The following is an 18,302-nucleotide window of genomic DNA, read 5'->3' on the forward strand; positions in this document are numbered from 1 at the left end:
AACTACGCAGTTTAGTAACCTTGCCGATGAATGTCTCTTCTGGAGAAATCAGTCGGGGGTTGACAATGCTCACCGACGCCCCGTTGTCAAATAGGACTTCAGTTGGCCTTCCGTTCACGGTCATTCTGGCATAAAGCAAAACCTTCGATTGACTTTGCCAAATGAACTATTTCTTTCGGCGCAGCCGGGTAGAATAGAGCGCCCTGATTGTCCCTGTCGTTCTGCTCGTGATTTCCTTTGAAGGCTGATTCTTGCAATGTGGTGTGGCCACAAGAAGCGTTACAGCAAGAGCACCTCTGGTCACACGTTAAGCTTGTGGCGGAGGAGAATCGGCCATTGGTGTTACTTGTCTCATTGTAAGGTGAGAACACATTGGTGGAGATATTCCTGAGGGAATGCAATAGTTGTGCTAACGTCGCGTGTGGTCTAGGGAGAACTTCGCACTGAGAAATCTTCGTTATCTCATGACTTATTAGCGCGACTACAGAGGATTCAGATAGGTTCGGGTCGGCAAGTTGCAAGAGTCGTTCTTCAAAGTAGTAGTCGGCAGCTGTTCCTTCTCGATGCTAGAAAAAATAGCCTTGTCCCAATATTCAACAAAATTCTGGTCAAACGAAACAGATTTTCCATTCGACCCATGGTTCCGATGCATGGCTTGGTATCCTCAAATCGAACCACCTCCTAGCGTTTCCCGTAATAAAACGATGCCTATATTGTTAATGCGATCACAGTCATTCCACTTATATTGCAAGCATGCGTATCCAAAAAAATGCTGGCTCTCCCGTAATCGAGAGTATATGTAAGCATGAAATGACTACCTTATGACGTCTTTGTTGCCTGTGGTGCCGCCGCCTTCAACCGCTTTTCTTCTTCCAACAGTGCAGCGCACCCAGCGTCTGTCGCTACTTTTTCTTCTGTCGCAGACCGCTCACGACTCACGGACCGCTGGCGTTCAAAAAAGCACAGGCAACCTCTCTATTTGCCTTTTGAGCCTCGCTATTGGAAATGACAAATACAACTTCAGCGTACTAGAAGTTACAGCTTGAGTGATGTAGATGGTAACAAATGATGTAAACATTAGGGAGAAATCGGAAGCAATAGTTTTTTGTAACTTGTTTGGGAAGTATCTAGCGTATGTAATGCGGTCCTGTACAGAGGGTTGAGGGCCAGAGACCGCGTTTTGTTAACTTTTGACTGGCTGCCCCCGATGATCTCATTTGTGCCCGGATAACGGCTCTGGCTTTTGGCTCAAGGTCATTTGAAGGTCGCCAACAACGGGAGCTAAAAGCATTTCATGCTTAAAAACTGAAGCCAGACCGAGGGTCTTGACTGCGTATCATCAAAAAAAATCATGAACAACTACTTCTCGCGTAGCATGCCTTGGGAAGTTCAACGCTGACGTTAAAACCCTCAACAGTCGTTCACTCCTGTTGCATTAGCTGCTCCTGCGACCGCAAAAGTGTTTCACAACTCAGCTACTCCTTGCTCATTGGTTGTCACTGCGTCAGTGGCTACTTGATCTGTGGACCCACTGTTCGAGCTCGGTCGCCTGAATATCAACTCTTACTGAACCCTTGGAGCCTATTTCATCAAGGGTGATGTTAGCCTTATGAACTAGGAACGTGAAGAAGTCCGGTGTGCTGACTTGTTCTGGAAGGTCGATGGCAACGTCTCCATTTTCCTGGCATGTCTTGGTGAGTAGGTGGCTGTCCTCGCGCTGGGCGATCGTGAACGACACCCACATAGCCCAACACTGTGTGACTGCGCCAAAATGCAATGTTCCGTTTATTCTGCCATCACTAACAGTCATAGAGAATCGTCTTCTTCTCTGCCCTGTCCCCCTCCTTTCTTTTCGTTCACGAAGTCGGTCTTCCTCCTTTTATGATCATTACAATGCATACAAATCTGTTGATGTGGCAACAGATGACAATGTATTAGCATGCTTACCAATTCATTAGAGCAGCGATGCTTTGGCGTCTATTTCACGAATTTGTTTTTATACGTAATTGCTGAAATTGATTGGAAAGAATTCTTAAAGGTAAATAAAGTGACAGTCTTTTTTATTTATGGTTCATTATGTTTTGAAAGATTCCATCTGTTCAGAAAGGAGGTCTCCATTAAGGACGCGGTTACACTTGCCTACAAGTTAATCACAAGTGGTTATTGGGTGAACACGCATAACGTAACAAAGCCTGTTTTGTTGCTATCAAAACCAGACACCTATTCCGGCTTGGTCAACCAACTATGCCGTTTATTTTATAATGCTGAGTTGCTTTAAAAACGATAAACAGCACCCATATACACAGTACATACGAAATATTGAAGAATCATCCCTTCAAGCAGCTTTTCATCTTTGACTTCTTTTATGATGCAGCAAATTTTGAACCGCCTCTGACAATTTTTTTACTTAGCGACGCGATATGCTAGATGTCTTTACCTACAGCAATAAATTCGACACATAGGGATTTATCCGTGATCAATTCAAACAATCAAATTCCCCTCTTTGGTGCACACTTTTAGTTTTTGTAGTATGTGCATTTACGTTTTGTTCATATTCCCCTAGTTTAACACATTCACTTTCTCTGGAAATTGTTGGAATCGTTTACATCGTATATACACGTTTCTGCACTGTTGTACCCATGAATTCACTTTGTTTCTTGTTACTGGAAAATAGAAAAATGTAGTTGTAAATAGCGTAGGAACAGAGATAAAACCGATTGACCACGTATTTACCACAGACTATGACTAGTTTTGTACATGACAAGTGATTTGAACATGACGCTTGGGTGTTCTTTAACTTTCCCAGAATAATGCATCTACAATCATCATCATCATCATCATCAGCCTATATTTTATGTCCACTGCAGGACGAAGGCCTCTCCCTGCGATCTCCAATTACCCCTGTCTTGCGCTAGCCTATTCCAACTTGCGCCTGCAAATTTCCTAACTTCATCATCCCATCTGGTTTTCTGCCGACCTCGACTGCGCTTCCCTTCTCTTGGTATCCATTCTGTAACCCTAATGGTGCACCGGTTATCCATCCTACGCTTTACATGGCCAGCCCAGCTCTATTTCTTCCGCTTAATGTCAACTAGAATATCGACTATCCCCGTTTGTTCTCTGATCCACATCGCTCTCTTCCTGTCTCTTAACGTTACGCCTAACATTTTTCGTTCCATCGCTCCTTGTGCGGCCCTTAACTTGTTCTCGAGCTTCTTTGTTAACCTCCAAGTTTCTGCCCCATATGTTAGCACCGGTAGAATGCCATGATTGTACACTTTTCTTTTCAGCGACAGTGGTAAGCTCCCAGTCAGGATTTGGCAATGCCTGCCGTATACACTCCAACCCAATTTTATTCTTCTGTAAATTTCTTTCTCGTGATCAGGGTCTCCTGTGAGTAATTGACCTAGGTAAACGCACTCCTTTACAGACTCTAGAGGCTGACTGGCGATCCTGAATTCTTGTTCTCTTGCCAGGCTATTGAACATTATCTTTGTCTTCTGCATATTCATCTTCAACCCAATTCTTACACTTTCTCGATTAAGGTCCTCAATCATTTGCTGTAATTCCGTCTCCATTGTTGCTGAATAGGACAATGTCATCTGCAAACCGAAGGTTGCTGAGATATTCGCCGTTGATCCTCACTCCTAAGCCTTCCCAGTCTAAGAGCTTGAATACTTCTTCTAAGCATGCAGTGAATAGCATTGGAGAGATTGTGTCTCCTTGCCTGACCCCTTTCTTGATAGGTAACTTTCTACTTTTCTTGCGGAGAATCAAGGTAGCTGTGGAATCCTTGTATATGTTTGCTGAGATATTCACGTATGCCTCCTGTACTCCTTGATTACGCAATGCCTCTATGACTGCTCGTATCTCTACTGAATCAAATGCATTTTCCTAATCTATGAAAGCCATAGAGAGAGGTTGATTGTACTCCGCAGATTTCTCGATTACCTGATTGATGACATGGATATGATCCATCGTAGAATATCCCTTCCTGAAGCCAGCCTGTTCTCTTGGTTGGCTGAAGTCAAGTGTTGCCCTGATTCTATTGGAAATTATCTTGGTGAATATTTTATACAATACTGAAAGCAAGCTAATGGGTCTATAATTCTTCAGTTCTTTAATGTCTCCCTTCTTATGGATTAGTATAATTTTGGCGTTGTTCCAGCTCTCTGGTACACTTGAAGTTGTGAGGCATTGTGTATAAAGGGCCGCAAGCTTTTCAAGCATGATATCTCCTCCATCTTTGATTAAATCTACTGTTATTCCATCTTCTCCAGCAGCGTTTCCCCTGGTCATGTCTTTCAAGGCCCTTCTAACTTCAGCGCTAGTTATAGAAGGAGCCTCTGTATCCGGTTTATCACTATTTACGAATGAAAGTAGCTTGGCTGTTCTGGGCACTTGTACAGGTCAGTATAGAATTCTTCCGCTGCTTTTACTATGTCATCGAAATTGCTGTTGATATTACCATGCTTATTTTCAGTGCATTACATCTTGCCTTGTCCTATGCCAAGCTTTCTTCTTACTGATTTAATGATGCGTCCATATTTTACGGCTTCCTCAATCTTTCCCACGTTATAATTTCGAATATCCCTTACTTTCTTCTTGTTGACCAGTTTTGACAGTTCAGCGAATTCTATCTGATCTCTTGAGTTGGACATTTTCATGTTTTGCCGTTTCTTTATTAGGTCCTTTGTTTCTTGGGAGAGCTTACCTACTGGTTGCCTTGGTGCCCTACCTCCCACTTCAATTGCTGCTTCTGAGATCAACCTAGTTACGGTTTCATTCATTACCTCTATGTTGTCTTATCTTCCTTTTCTAAAGCTGCATATTTGTTTGCAAGCACCAGGCTGAATTGGTCGGCTTTTACCCTTACTGCCTCTAGATTGGCCTGTTTCCTCTTGACTGATTTCACTCTCTCTCTCTTCAAATTGAGAGAAATCCTAGACCTCACTAACCTATGGTCACTGTACTTAACCTTACCTAACACTTCTACATCCTGCACTATGCTTGGATCGGCAGAGAGTATGAAATCTATTTCATTCCTTGTTTCTCCATTAGGGCATTTTCAGGTCCAATTCCTGTTACTGCGCTTCCTGAAGAATGTATTCATTATTCGGAGCCTATTCCTTTCAGCGAATTCCACTAACATCTCTCCTCTTGCATTCCTAGAATCGATGCCGTAGTTGCCAATTGCTTGCTCACCATCCTGCTCTTTTTCCACTTTTGCATTGAAGTCGCCCATGACTAAAGTATACTGAGTTTGCACCTTTCTCATTGCTAATTCAACATCTTCATAAAACTGTTCTATTTCTTCATCATCGTGACTAGAGGCCAATCTACAGCATCTACTTGCAAACGTCAAAACATAACACACTAGGATAAGAATGAAAAGCAAGAGTGATAAGGGGAACCGAAGGGCTCATTTTTCAGCAGAAAGGAGCCCATATACACATCTTCCAATACGAATATTAAATATTGAATTTGAATAGTCAGACGCAGACGCATAGCAGGGATGTTTATTTCGGTATAATTAGCTGGGACGCCAGCATCACTAGTGCAAGAAAAAAACAGCTATCAGACACAAATGAGCAGTTTTAAATACAGGGTGAATAATTGCCATTAAAAACGCACGAATAGCCTCTCAGTATTTGCAGAGCCTATTTGAAAAATCACTTTCCTAGAATCAATGCCTGCAGTATGAATAGCTTTCCAGAAATGCTAAATAAATGGTTGCCGAAAAAAATCAAAAGTTGTGACTAAGAAAAGCTGCTAGAGGACTTGTGTGCCGTACAGACATATAAGCGGGCCCGTTGCAAGGAAAATATCCCTGGTTGTTGAGTAAAAGATATAAATGATACATGACAACATTGCCAAAACCACTAAAAGACAGTCTACAGGCAAAAACTCATATTTGTCATGTATACGGTCGCCGCGAAACCGTAAACAAAGCTACGTCTTATTGATTTCGTTTGCGCATTGCTTAGAAAGCTCTTGTTGTCTCATTTCTGATAATTTGCAATACTTTGCTTAGCAGAAAGAGAACAATAACCGGTAGGTTGTTGCGATATAGTTGGTCAGTTTCGATATTTCGAATACCGAGTAGTTTATTTTCGAATTCAATTCGTATTCGAAACTTGAACTATTGCCCCACTCAAAACATTTAGAAACAACTATACGAAGCCAGCAGGGAAGTAGCCAAGCGTAAGAAAAATTAGCAGTTTTATTAAGATGTGCCAATAGTTAGAAGTTAGGGTTAATTTTACGATAATATGGGCATTCTTTAAAGGTGAAAGGAAATAAAAGCAGAACAAAAGGCACCGACTCCACCGGCCCGAAGCGAACCCAGAGCTCGCCGAGCGCTCACGAGTGGGGTCGAATTCCACACCAAGAGCAGAGTCTGGCAACTCGAAAATATATCAGGGATGGTACGGAGTCAATGCAACCAGCATCAAGCAGCAATCGTATATTGGCACTTAGTTTTTTTTGTTTTTTGTTTTATTTGTCTGAGCACGCGTCTCCATAGTGTGGATCAGTACGCACGCATTCCGTTAATTTTAGCTCGCTTGTTTGAGGAAGCTTACATCAAAAACAAAGATAGCAACGCCAGGACACTAGTACTACAGTACAACAATCTGTTCAGGTTGCTGCAGTCGGTACCAGTCGGTACCTGCAGGTACCGACTGCAGGTACCGGTAAATGCAGATAGCAGTCCGTCTGTGAAACAAGGGATGCAGCTGCTTCGTGAATGGTGTGCTAAAATGTCCTTGGACTTCATGTGGCAATATTTTCATCAGCGAATAGCCTTTCAGCGTGCCCCTCTCAGGCCTGCTGAGAGACGCAGTGGCATTGGCTGAAAAATTGCCTTGCGTTGAGTCGTTGGGGGTTGTCGTATTGCTTCGCAGGTGCCGCTTGCCATGATGTACTTGTGCGTGCTCCTCTTCAACATGCTCCAGATGGTGGTCAGCTTCGAGCGGTGCCTCGAGTACTCGCAGCTTCCGCAAGAGGTGAGAGTCAGAAGCGCTGAAATGCAGAAGAATTAGTAACGGGGCGAGCTGGTACACTTGTGCCATGAAACCAGCAGCGCTAAAGACACAACACGAACGAAAGAACAATAACGACATATGCGTAGTTTTATATGTTAGAGATGGTGACACGCCCACATATCCCCTTCAGGCGCGAATTCATTCTGTCCAGTTAAAATTTCTTTTCACCACGTTTCTTGCATCTTCATATTTAATAAAAGCGTACAGCTGCAGAATAGACCCAGAATTTTTAATTACTCATTGAGTTTTGTCAAGCTCACAGAATTTAGACTCCACGCACAAACACTTTACAGGAACGTCCGATGTGAGAACATTGACTATTTTATGTGCAGCATGCATGGAAAGAACCCATCCAGCAACGTGAAAAATCATTTTGCCTGATCTAAACAGTGAAAAAAGGAACACTCTACGTGACGACATAGTGATAACCCTACAACGCTTTGCATATAGTATTCAAACTTGCAGCTCTTGTCCAATCAAGAGCGCTTACGATATATGCTATACATTTGAAATGTCATTGGGCTTTTCATCATGCGACTTAACTGTGGCAGAACAAGGAATGTCGTTGCTGCCAACGTTTCGACAAGGGTACTTGTCAGTCCTCTTGTTGACTACGCAGGCTTCAGCGACATTCCCTCCTCTACCACAGTTAATCACTTCAAGACTCCGTCTTCCTGTAAACGTCTTACTTTGAAATATTTTTATCGCAGTTGTTGCTCTTCATGCACTACCTGGGCGCGCACAATTGTACACATAGCTCCTGAAGGGGATATTAATATTCGCCAACACCGCCCGATGGCAAAATGAAGATTACAGCTTTCGTTGAGTTGCCCCACCCTGATTTAGACGCTTATAACCTCACGTTGTGGGTCAGAGATAGAGATGGTGGGTTAATTTTTTTAATCGATTAACGATGAATCATTCAGAATTTTGGCCTTTAATCGATCAATCGCTTTCGATGCAGGGTTTTTCATCGATTAATTGATTAATCTAAATTTTTGCCGTACACCTTTAAAAAGGTTGGAACACAGTTATTTACTTTTGTAGGGCCCTATTTTAATGTTTCAGAAGTGGAACCAAGTTTGAAAGACAAGTGTATAAACGTAAAAGTATAATGTTTAACTTCTTAAAGGCTAAATATAGTTGGCGCTTGTGGCTTTTGAAAATATAAACAATATATGTTATAAAATGGCTCTTAGTGCAGACAGAGACAGAAGAAAGGGGGAAGGCAGAGAGGTTAACCAGAGGGGAAGATCCGGTTTGTTACCCTAGGTTGGGGAGAGAGGGCAGGTGTAGGTAAAGTGACAGGGAAGTAGAGAGACAGAAAGAAAGGGAGCACAAATACGCAATCATAGTCGGTCACTATCGCTGTATACTATGACCGCGCAAAACAGTAGGACTTCTAGGACTAGGCTACAGCCGTTTATCCAAGCCTGTTCTTAAACACTGCAACAGTGCCCTCGTCGCCCTTCACTGCGATGGCTTCTTATGTCAGAATTCTAAAATTATTTCCTGAATTAAATGTCTTTGGTCAAACCACGCTATCGTGATTGCTAGTGACCGTCTGTAAATTCTAGCGAGGACAGTCAGAGAGAAGGTGTTGAAGGGTCTGCTCGTTACCACAGTCATCACACCAGACGTCGTCGGCGCATACGTTTCGTAATGCAAAAGACTTCGTAAACTACAGACTCACACTTTTCTATCCCCTGCCTACCGTCACAAAATTTACCCAGGAATATAGCATGCCTCAGCCTGCAAGTTTTCTTCTGCTAGCAGAGCGAACCTAAACTACATTATGTGGCAACGCAAGAACCACTCCTCTACTCCTAACCATTGTAGAGTTTTAAATAGTCGGGAGCTGTGGGAGGCTGCCATGTGCAGCTATAGCCCCGAACTTCAGGAAGCTATCCTGAGGTGGGCTGAGGTGGTAGAGGAGGCCTACCGCGAGTAAGATAGCCTCCCTCTCCTTCTTCTCCAAGCCTCTTTCCTTTTAAGATAGGATAAACAAAGTTGTCTCTCTCTCTCTCGTAAAGGCCACTCCTAGACATGTTCGACAAAGCAGGGTACGTTCGCGTAGGCGGAGTCCAGCTGGCATGCGGAGGCGGACAGAAGAGAGTATGTAGTGCAACCGGCTGTTTTGAAAACTTCGAGTGTTCCGCATGGAGAACGTGATATCCCGGTTGAGCATTCGAAGTTTTCTAGCGGCATCTGTCCATGATAACGGTATCTACTCCTCTTCGTCGCCTTGAAGAGCCAACCGAGCAGCGTTATTGGCGTGCTCGTTACTTATTACGCCGCAGTGACATGGAAGCCACTGAAATGTGACGTGGTGTCCTTTCTCAGTCAAGGTATGGATTAGTTCTGTAATCTCGAATACCAATTGTTTGTGCGGTCCGCGCCGCAGGGCTGATAGCAAAGACTTCACAGCAGCCTTCAAGTCATTGAATATTGACCATCTTCGAGGTTGTTCATCACTGACGAGACGAAATGCAGCGGGAAAAGCTGGAAGTTCCGCAGCCGTCGATGTCGTTGGGTGACACTTCTTGAAACTAATGGTGCTGGCTCTCGCTGGTTCCAGCGGACTACGGCTCCAGAGGAACATTAGAGAGTTGCTCATCCATCAATATAAATGTGTACGTTGTCGGCGTACCTCTCGTGCAAAAGGAGCAGAGTTAGTAGTTTAAACAGCAAGTGATGATTGCACAGACGTTTTTCTGATTCCTGGTACGGTGAGCTGCACTGCAGGCCGAGTGACACACCATGGAGAAATTCATGGATTAGTTGGGTTGAAGCCTGATGGAAGACGGGTGCGATAATCTGAAATAGCAATACAAAATTATGCCTGTAGCCTTTCTGCCGGTAGTGTGGCAAGATGATGGGAAAGGGCTCGGGGAAAGTGCCTAATGTGCACCCTCAGCACTTCCACCGTAATGTGTGTTTATATTTACAGTTTTCCCATACCGATCAACACTTGCACGACAAATCTTCGTGCTCTACTGGTATTCAAGCTCGGTCTCTCAGAGTTTGTGTGTACTTGCCAAAATGCACATCAACATTGGCGACTATTGCAATCGCCCAGGGCCAACGAATACAAGAACTTAGAGCAGAATTAAACAAGATCCATGGTACTAGTCAAACCCTGTACAGTACAGTTTAAAAAGAAATAAGAAAGATGCCAAAAGTGAAAGAGGAGTTTCAACTGATGCAAGAAGTTGTAATATGCACAGGGGAAAAGAAAATTACTGGTTAAGAATTTTAAACCACGTGCTATTTTCCACGGAATGCAGTGATGTCAATTGGCTGGGATGTTTGGGTGAAACCGATATGTATTTGAATGGCCACACAACCAGCATGCGAGAATAGATATTCGGGCTATAGATTTGGTTAAATCGACATGGAACTCCATCGCTATGTCAAATACATGCTTTAAGCCGGCACGCATGCTGTGCCACGTCTTTAGTGGACTGGGAGTGGCACCACGATCAACTACTGGGTTGCTATAGTATCCCTTGAACTGCAAGGACCTTTCAAGCTTTCGGCTTCGGGCGGTGCGTGTGGTGTGGGGGAAGAGAGGGGAAGCGCTCGGCTCGGCATCTCTCGGGACTCGGAGAAACAGCTGACAGTCGCTCTACTACAGCCGCACAGTCAGGGCTCGCGTGCGCCGCGATTCCAGTACGTTTTCAAAATTTTCGCGCCACTCCTGTCAAGCCCTCGAAAACGATTAAACGAACATGTCTAATCGATTAGGTCGAATTAATGAAAGGTGGACATCGATGAAGATCAATCGTTTTGTGGAATACATTTAAGCGATTATTCGTTCATCGATCACCGAACCTAGACAGAGAGCAAAGGGTGATAGCCGATATTATAATCAACATTAAGAGAAAAAAATGGAGCTGGGCAGGCCATGTAATGCGTAGGATGGATAACCAGTGGATCATTAGAGTTACAGAATGGATACCAAGAGAAGGGAAGCGCAGTCGCGGACGGCAGAAAACTCGGTGGGGTGATGAAGTTGGGAAATCTGCAGGCGCATGTTGGAATCAGCTAGCGCAAGACAGGGGTAATTGGAGATTGCAGGGAGAGGCCTTCGTCCTGCCGTGGACATAAATACAGGCTGATGATGATTATGATGAACCTCACAGTATACGTCGCGAATTTGCGACAACCAGCTCTGGTAAACGGCTGCATTTATGTCGCCTGGACCTCGACCTGCTTTGCCAAATATGGCAAAAAATTCTATGCAGGCAGCTTTATGCATGTAGTCGGCCGTCTCTATACAAATGCTGTTGTTCATCAATTGTCTTTAGTTCGCGGTAATGCTGTAATGACGAGACGCCGTTTTGACGTCGTTATAGCAGCCACTGTATGCAGTTGGAGTGTTCCCCTGTGCTTTGCATTCTTTTTCAGCCCGACGTAGCGGAAGACATGACGGAAGAGAAGAAGGATGCTCTAATGAGTTCCCTCTCAGACTGGCCCTCCGATGGCGCTGTCGAGTTCAAGGACTACTCGGCCTCGTATCGACCAGGAATCCTGCCTAACGTGCTGAGCAACGTTACCTTAACCGTGCTGCCCATGGAGAAGGTACGCCGTTCGTTCAGTAAAGTTTTATTCCGTTTTGTTATGAAGCCTTTCTAGTGGTTCGTCGAACACCTCCACCACGTGACCTGCTGGACCTGCAATGTGCTTTCATGGACAGGTAAAATGCTGACATACGTGAATAACACGCACGCGGACAAGCGAACAGATAGATATTTGTTAGCAGATAATAAATTACGGCTGACGTGAGTTTTTCACCTACCACGATGGGTCGTGCACTGCTTGAATTGGAAATAAACCACATTACTCTGCAATGCCACTATATCACAGATTAGTGAACTTCGCGTACGAATTGTTCCATTCTCTCTGCCCCAAACAACAATTAAAAATGTATTTCCAATGATTAAAGCTTTCATTTAGCTGCTTACTCTCTGAGTGATCACAAAATTGCGGTTTCGAGCTCGCATCAACTAAAAAGAGCATTCGACATTCCCCATTCTAACTGAACTTTGGTAGGATATTGAAAAGACAATGACATTTACAAAAGTTCACCAATTGTCTGACCGATTCTCAAAGAAAAGGTTGACTTAAGGTTAATGTAAACGCAAACGGCAGTCAGCCAAAGGTCGAAAAAAATGCTTTTGGAGGCAATGTTGCTTAACGTTTCAGAACAGCTTGAATCACTCCCCCTCGTAAGCTGCACAAATGTGAGTGAATTTAGCAGCAAACCTAAAGTAAACACGTCTGTATCGTAATACAGCGAAGCGCGTTATGTAAATCGACGCTCCTAGTAATTTTGCCTGCAGAAGCAATCAAAACCTAGCTTCCAAGGCACTGGACCTCATCGAACATATACCTTGAAATGATCAAAGGGAAAGAATAGGGGGATAACGCAAAGAAATAACTAACCTGGCAAGAACAGTTGGAAAGTCCACTTCAAACTACCGGCTTTCTTTTAGCAATATTTTTTCCTCGATATCAACACGTACTCGCCTAGTTTTTGAGAAAGGTCGGACAACCAAGTTTGCAGGAGCTTCCTAGTTCAACATGACCTCGCCCAATATTGCGGCTACGAGATCGGGCTTCGCAGTCACTGGACAGTTTTAGAGATTACATAACCCTTGCGTACACTGTAAAAGAAAGTGCGTATGCGCTGAAAGCCGTGAAGCTGGTCGGGTTACGTACGCATGCTGTCTTTTGAACTTTGCGTTGCAACAATTGTGTGGCTAGCGTGTCTTCGCAACAGCATGGCGGCGCTGAGGTGTCTCGATTCGATCCAAATTTCAGCCTCGTTACTTCCTCTTCATGGCGACAGCAAATCACTAGCGGTAAAAATCGGCTTTCGCTTAGACTCATCTATCTATGAGTGCAGATTATTGAGAACTGATTTGTCTGTGCTTACGCTGCTAGGCTGTATCTGAGTAGAGTACAGTACAAGACGCTTTCCACAAACAAAGGTATGTCCACGTTTTTTTTTTTGTTTCTTCACAGACTTGTGGTGCAGCAAAAAAAAAAACTAAGCACGATAGAACCGACACGAACAGGCGCGCACTCCCAACTATTTTTTTAACGTCGGAGCTGTTTAAGCTCTTGGTCAGCCCACGCATTGCGAACAAAAACTGTGGGCTGATCCTGGAGGTAGTGCAGAAAGGGGCCAAACGCAATGTCACATACCCCTGTGAACTAGCGAAGCTGTTTAAGCTCGAGGATGGTCCGTCGAGTGCACACCGCAGAACCTCCGCCTGGCGATGACGTCACCATGCGTTGCCTAGCAGCGCATCGCCCTAGCTGTGCCGACCGCGCCGAGCCTCGCCACAGCTGCGTAAGCCGTGACGTAATCGCGCGCGCCGCATCGCTTCGCCTTACTTTGCCGAGCCATGACGTCACTGCGCCGTGCGGAGTGGTTGCCGCAGCTGCGCAGACATGGAGCTAAGCCACGACGTCAGCTGCGCCGACCCACGGGACAAATAGCTCCGCGTCGCCGCCGCGGCGACACCAAACCCTCGCCGTCTCCGCGCCAAGCACATCGCCGCGAAGATGGAGCGGCCGAAGAAGAGCGTCACTCCCGAAGCAGAGGAAAGGCGGCGCGAAAGCCGCCGCGTCGCTACTCGAGAGCGAGTGAGACGACTTCGGTCCGATCCCGAGTATCGCGCCGGCGAAGCGGCGGCGAAGCGGCGGTGATTCGCAGAAGATCCGAAGTTACAAGCCAGCGAAACCGAGCAAAAGCGTTTGAGCGTCCAGAACCCTCCAAATACTTTAATGACCGAGTGGTCGTTGCTCATTGGGTTGTCGCTGATTCCAGGGTGATCTTGCGCAAAACGTAGCCGAGTCTCGAAGTATAACCTCGCAAAAAGTTGACCGGACCAAGATAAAGCTAGGTGGGGTCGCCAGCTTCGCTGTTTGCCCAGTCTTCCCACCACGAGTGTGAAGCTGCCCCTAATGTTTTTAAGAAAACAGACTGTTTCAGCTAAGTCGCGACAACCTTTTAAAAAATCCACGTGTGAGTTATGAGAATGCAACCAGCAAGTATTGTTCGCTGTCCTCCTGAGCAACTCAAAATACCTTTACTGTAAGCTTAGGTAACTGATTAATAATAAATAATTGTGCATCTTTTAAAGAATTGATTTAAACGCAAGATATTGCATGGAGATGTTGTACAGCCCCACGTTTGAAAAATACCCGAATAAGGTATTTCCTTGATGATAGCTGTCGTGGTTTTAATTTTTTCGGGGCTGCAGAGCAAGCGCGCGAGATTTCAAAAAGTATCACGTGACTACGCGCAGCTTCATTATTACCCTCAAACATACCACGAACGAATGATCAATGCTGCTCGTGACAGGCCTTGAATAACAGGGATGGATCGAATACAATGGTCGTGGCTTCCACTTTCGCCTGAGTTATCTAGTCAGCTGAAGCGATTCGATATGCAATAAATCATCATCCTTATCATCAGCGTAATTTCATGACCATTGCAGGACAAATGCCTCTTCCAGCGATCTGCAAAAAACCCTGTCTTGCGCTAGCCGATTCCAACTTACGCCTGCAAATTTCCTAATTTCATTACCCTACCTAATTTTCTGCAGTCCTCGAATGTGCCTCCCTTCGCTTGCACCCATTCTGTAACTCCAATGGTCCACCGGTTATCTGCCCTACGTATTACATGGCCTGCCCAGTTTCCTTTTCTTTAGGGTCAACTAGAATATCGGCTATGCCCATTTGCTCTCTGTTCCACACCGCTCTCTTCTGGACTCTTCACGTTACGCCTAATATTTTTCGTTCCATCGCTTTTCGCGTGGTCTTTAACTTGTTCTCGAGCTTATTTCGTAAACTCCTAGTTTTTGCCCCATATGTTAGCACCAGTACAATGCAGCGATTTTACACATTTCTTTTAACGACAGTGGTAAGCTCGCAGTCCCCTCCGTCCTTGACTAATATCTCTTTTATTATTATCCCATCCGCCCTTGATTTAATCTACTGTTATTCCGTCTTCTCCTGCTGCTTTTCCCCGGGATGTGTCTTGCAACGACCTTCTAACTTCATCGATAGATATAGAAGGAGCCTCTATATCCATTGGAAGTATCACTACTTCCAATGAAGGTTGCGTGGCTGCGCTGGGTTCAGTATAGAATTCTTATGCTGCTCTTATTGCTTGATTGCTTGACATTGCTTGACATTACCCTGCAGCATGCTTATCTTTCACTACATACATCTTGCCCTGTTTTATGCCAACATTTCTCCTCATTGATATTATGCTGCGGCTATTTTTCACTACTTCTTCAATCTTTCCTACGTTATAATTCCTAATATCGCTTACGTTCTTTCTGTTTATGAGCTTTGACAGTTCAACCAATTCTGTCTGATATCCTTTCATGCTTTGTCGTTTCTTTATTAGGTCATTTGTTACTTTGGAGCAATAGATAACACCTGTCAATTCTTGAACTGTCAATTTTTTGCTGTTGGCAATCCGTGTGAAAGGGGAGGAGGTTCTGGCGGCGGATAGTGATGTGTCGGAGACGACGGATGAGGCCATCGTGCACCATTTTTTCTTGTGGCCTATATTCATACCTTCAGCAGGTGTCCACCGTCGATGCTTCGTTAGTAGCATGCGTAAGGGCACTAACATCGCTGCGGGTAAGCGCGTAGTTACGCGATACGTTTTATGGCGATAGCAATTATATGGACACTTCAACCGGATTTCTGCCGTCGTCGTCGCCGTCGCCGTGAGGTTCCCTATAGATAAAATCTTCGCCGCGCGCCGTATGCCCGAGCCGAAGCGTGCGGGGACGCGCGCTATCACGGAGAGCGAACGCACTCAATCTCCCACGCGCCAGCAAGGAAGCGGGAAGCCAGCGCCGGAGGGAGCGGAGGGGGGGGGGGGGGGGGGGGGGCGCACTTCCGCTCTGCCAACAACCGCGCTCGTCGCTCGCTCGCACCGTCGCTTATCTCCACACGGCTCTGACCTTTATGCGCCGTGCGTTCGCCGCTCAATTTCCGTTGAAGCGATAGACCGCACGTACCTTCGCCCGTTGGTGCGGCGTATGCGCTTGCTGCCAGCGTTTTGACAGTCGTTGTCTGCAGTCATTCAGTGTGATCTATTCATGTTTGTTTGTGCGCGCTCACACCACGCTTGTTCAATCAGTTAGTAATAGTCGGGCCACATTTTCCAACGCACGCTACACATGCAATGCTGCCCGGGTCGACAGTGAAGCGCTACAGGTGTCCCTTCGCACGCGCTGATCACGGGAAGCGCTTCTCATCAACACCACCGTTTCACACGCGCCTTCTCGTGGTCATCGAGTCTCTCTTCATGTCTGTCTACTTACGCCGCATCACACCTGCTTACTTAATCAGCTCACTACAATTCATATTGCTACCAAAGCCGCTCACCTTACTTCGTATGACATTGCTGTGTTGCTATCGCATTCATTGCTTCGCCCTTAGGGCGAAAGTGTGACATTTTTTTTTCAAATCTCGCGCGCTTTCTTTGCAGCTCGGAAAGATTAGAACCACATCAGCTGTCATAACGGAAACACATTATTTTGATAATTATCAATGTGGGTCTACAATTCAACACTGAATATCTTGCGCTTAAATCAATACTTTAAAAGAAAACAATTATATTGTGTTAATCAATTATGTTAGCTCTTGGTTAAAATTCTAAATCCCTCCCCTCCCCTACCGTGAACAGGGGGCACGCGGAGCTTGTCCTGTGAAGCCGTAAACCAATCTTTTTTGAAATGTTGGGCATTTGGTTTGTTGTCGTTCCGCTTCTGCTCCGGCATGTCGAACTCGTTCGTCGGTCCGGCGTTGTCGTTTCGCTCCCGTTTCAGCTTGCAACAACTTAGGATTACTTCGGCGAGCTCGCGCACGTTCACGGTCCCGCTCCCGTTGTCGTTCTTTGAAGTCTGCCTCCTGTTCGGCGGAGCGGACCAAGCGCGGCCTACCCATAGTGCAGCTGGCCTTGCATTGGCGAGAAACGGCGCTCGCGGAGCCGCCAGCTGTGGATGAGGAAGGTTTCCGGAGGAGAACCTGTCAAGCGCGGCACACAGGTGTGGAGTTTTCGCCTACGACAGCCGCCACACCGATGGCGACAGGAGTCAGGCAGTACAAGCTTCCCTTGAAAACGGCGCGTGCGTAGAGGGTGAGGAGGACAAGCTGTCAAGGAGCTGTGGGTGAGGAGGGTTTCCGGCCGCGAACTGCGGGTGAGGAGGACTTGGTTTTTCGCGTACGACGACAGCCACACCGACGGCGCGAGTCAGGTAGTGCAAGTTTCACTCGAAAAATATTTTGAGTTGCTCAACAGGACAACAAACAATTCTTAGTTGGTTGCATTATCAAAACTCGCACATGGACGTTTAGTACGATTTAGCTGAATCGCCCTGTATATACCGGTATACACGACATGCGCATAAACATAGTCAAAAGCGATCTCTCCGTCTCTTTCTTCTGTCTATGGCCTGTTTTCTTCTGCAAAAATACATATAATTCGAAGTCTGAGCCTTTCCGTGTTGGCTTTATCGTCCTTCGTCTCTTGCTGCGCCACAATTTCGTGAAAAAAAAATCATGCACCAACTAGTCTAGCAACGTGTTTATGTCTATCAAGCATTGCAGCGCTTTATTTCGTCAGACAATGCAAAGGGCCCCATTACCAAAAACATTTCCTCACTCTCGGAACTAGCTGCATGAAAAATTTGCGTTAGACAGCCTACCCTATTAGACGATGTCACCGCCTACAGTGAAAGCTTCTCTACGGCACAGCCCCCATTCCGATTGAGAAAACATAGCGCCGTAAGAGAGGAGTACTTAAAAAATACCAATGTCACATATTATGCCCACGGTATAGTACTCAAATTAGGAGTATAGTTGTTTGCAGCTGAACTTCCAGTGTGTCCACTTGTGAGCTGTGGAAGGAAAGTCTCCGTCCTGTGTCTTACTTCGTTGCTCCTCTTCAATTAGTGCGGAGGAAGTCGGCTGCAGAGCAAAGCTCACCACGTCGCAAAAATGCCAACACGGTCGCCCGCAGCCATCATATAAGACAGTGTGCTGGCTTCTTGTTCGCTCATTTGTAACATCATTCACAAGATCGGCGCACGATGACATCAGAGTGGTGCTTTTTAATATGACAGTACACGCTACGATTCAAGAACCAAGGTGACGCATTCCTGCATCTCTAATCAGTTGAATCCGGATGAATTATCTTGAGTATGCCCAATAAAG

The 18,302-nt window shown here is 45.5% G+C and overlaps 1 protein-coding gene across 1 annotated transcript in view; it reads left to right on the top strand.

Annotated features, from left to right (window-relative positions):
- The window catches only part of LOC119440405 (multidrug resistance-associated protein 1), a 67,202-nt gene that overhangs the window by 42,106 nt on the left and 6,794 nt on the right, over positions 1 to 18,302 (top strand). The window contains exons 10-11 of the mRNA XM_037705316.1: positions 6,906 to 7,007; positions 11,457 to 11,630. Of these exons, the coding sequence (XP_037561244.1) occupies positions 6,906 to 7,007; positions 11,457 to 11,630 (276 nt within the window). The remainder of the gene's footprint in view (positions 1 to 6,905; positions 7,008 to 11,456; positions 11,631 to 18,302) is intronic.

Source organism: Dermacentor silvarum, chromosome 2, assembly GCF_013339745.2.
Source record: "Dermacentor silvarum isolate Dsil-2018 chromosome 2, BIME_Dsil_1.4, whole genome shotgun sequence".
NCBI classification, from domain to species: Eukaryota; Metazoa; Arthropoda; class Arachnida; order Ixodida; family Ixodidae; genus Dermacentor; species Dermacentor silvarum.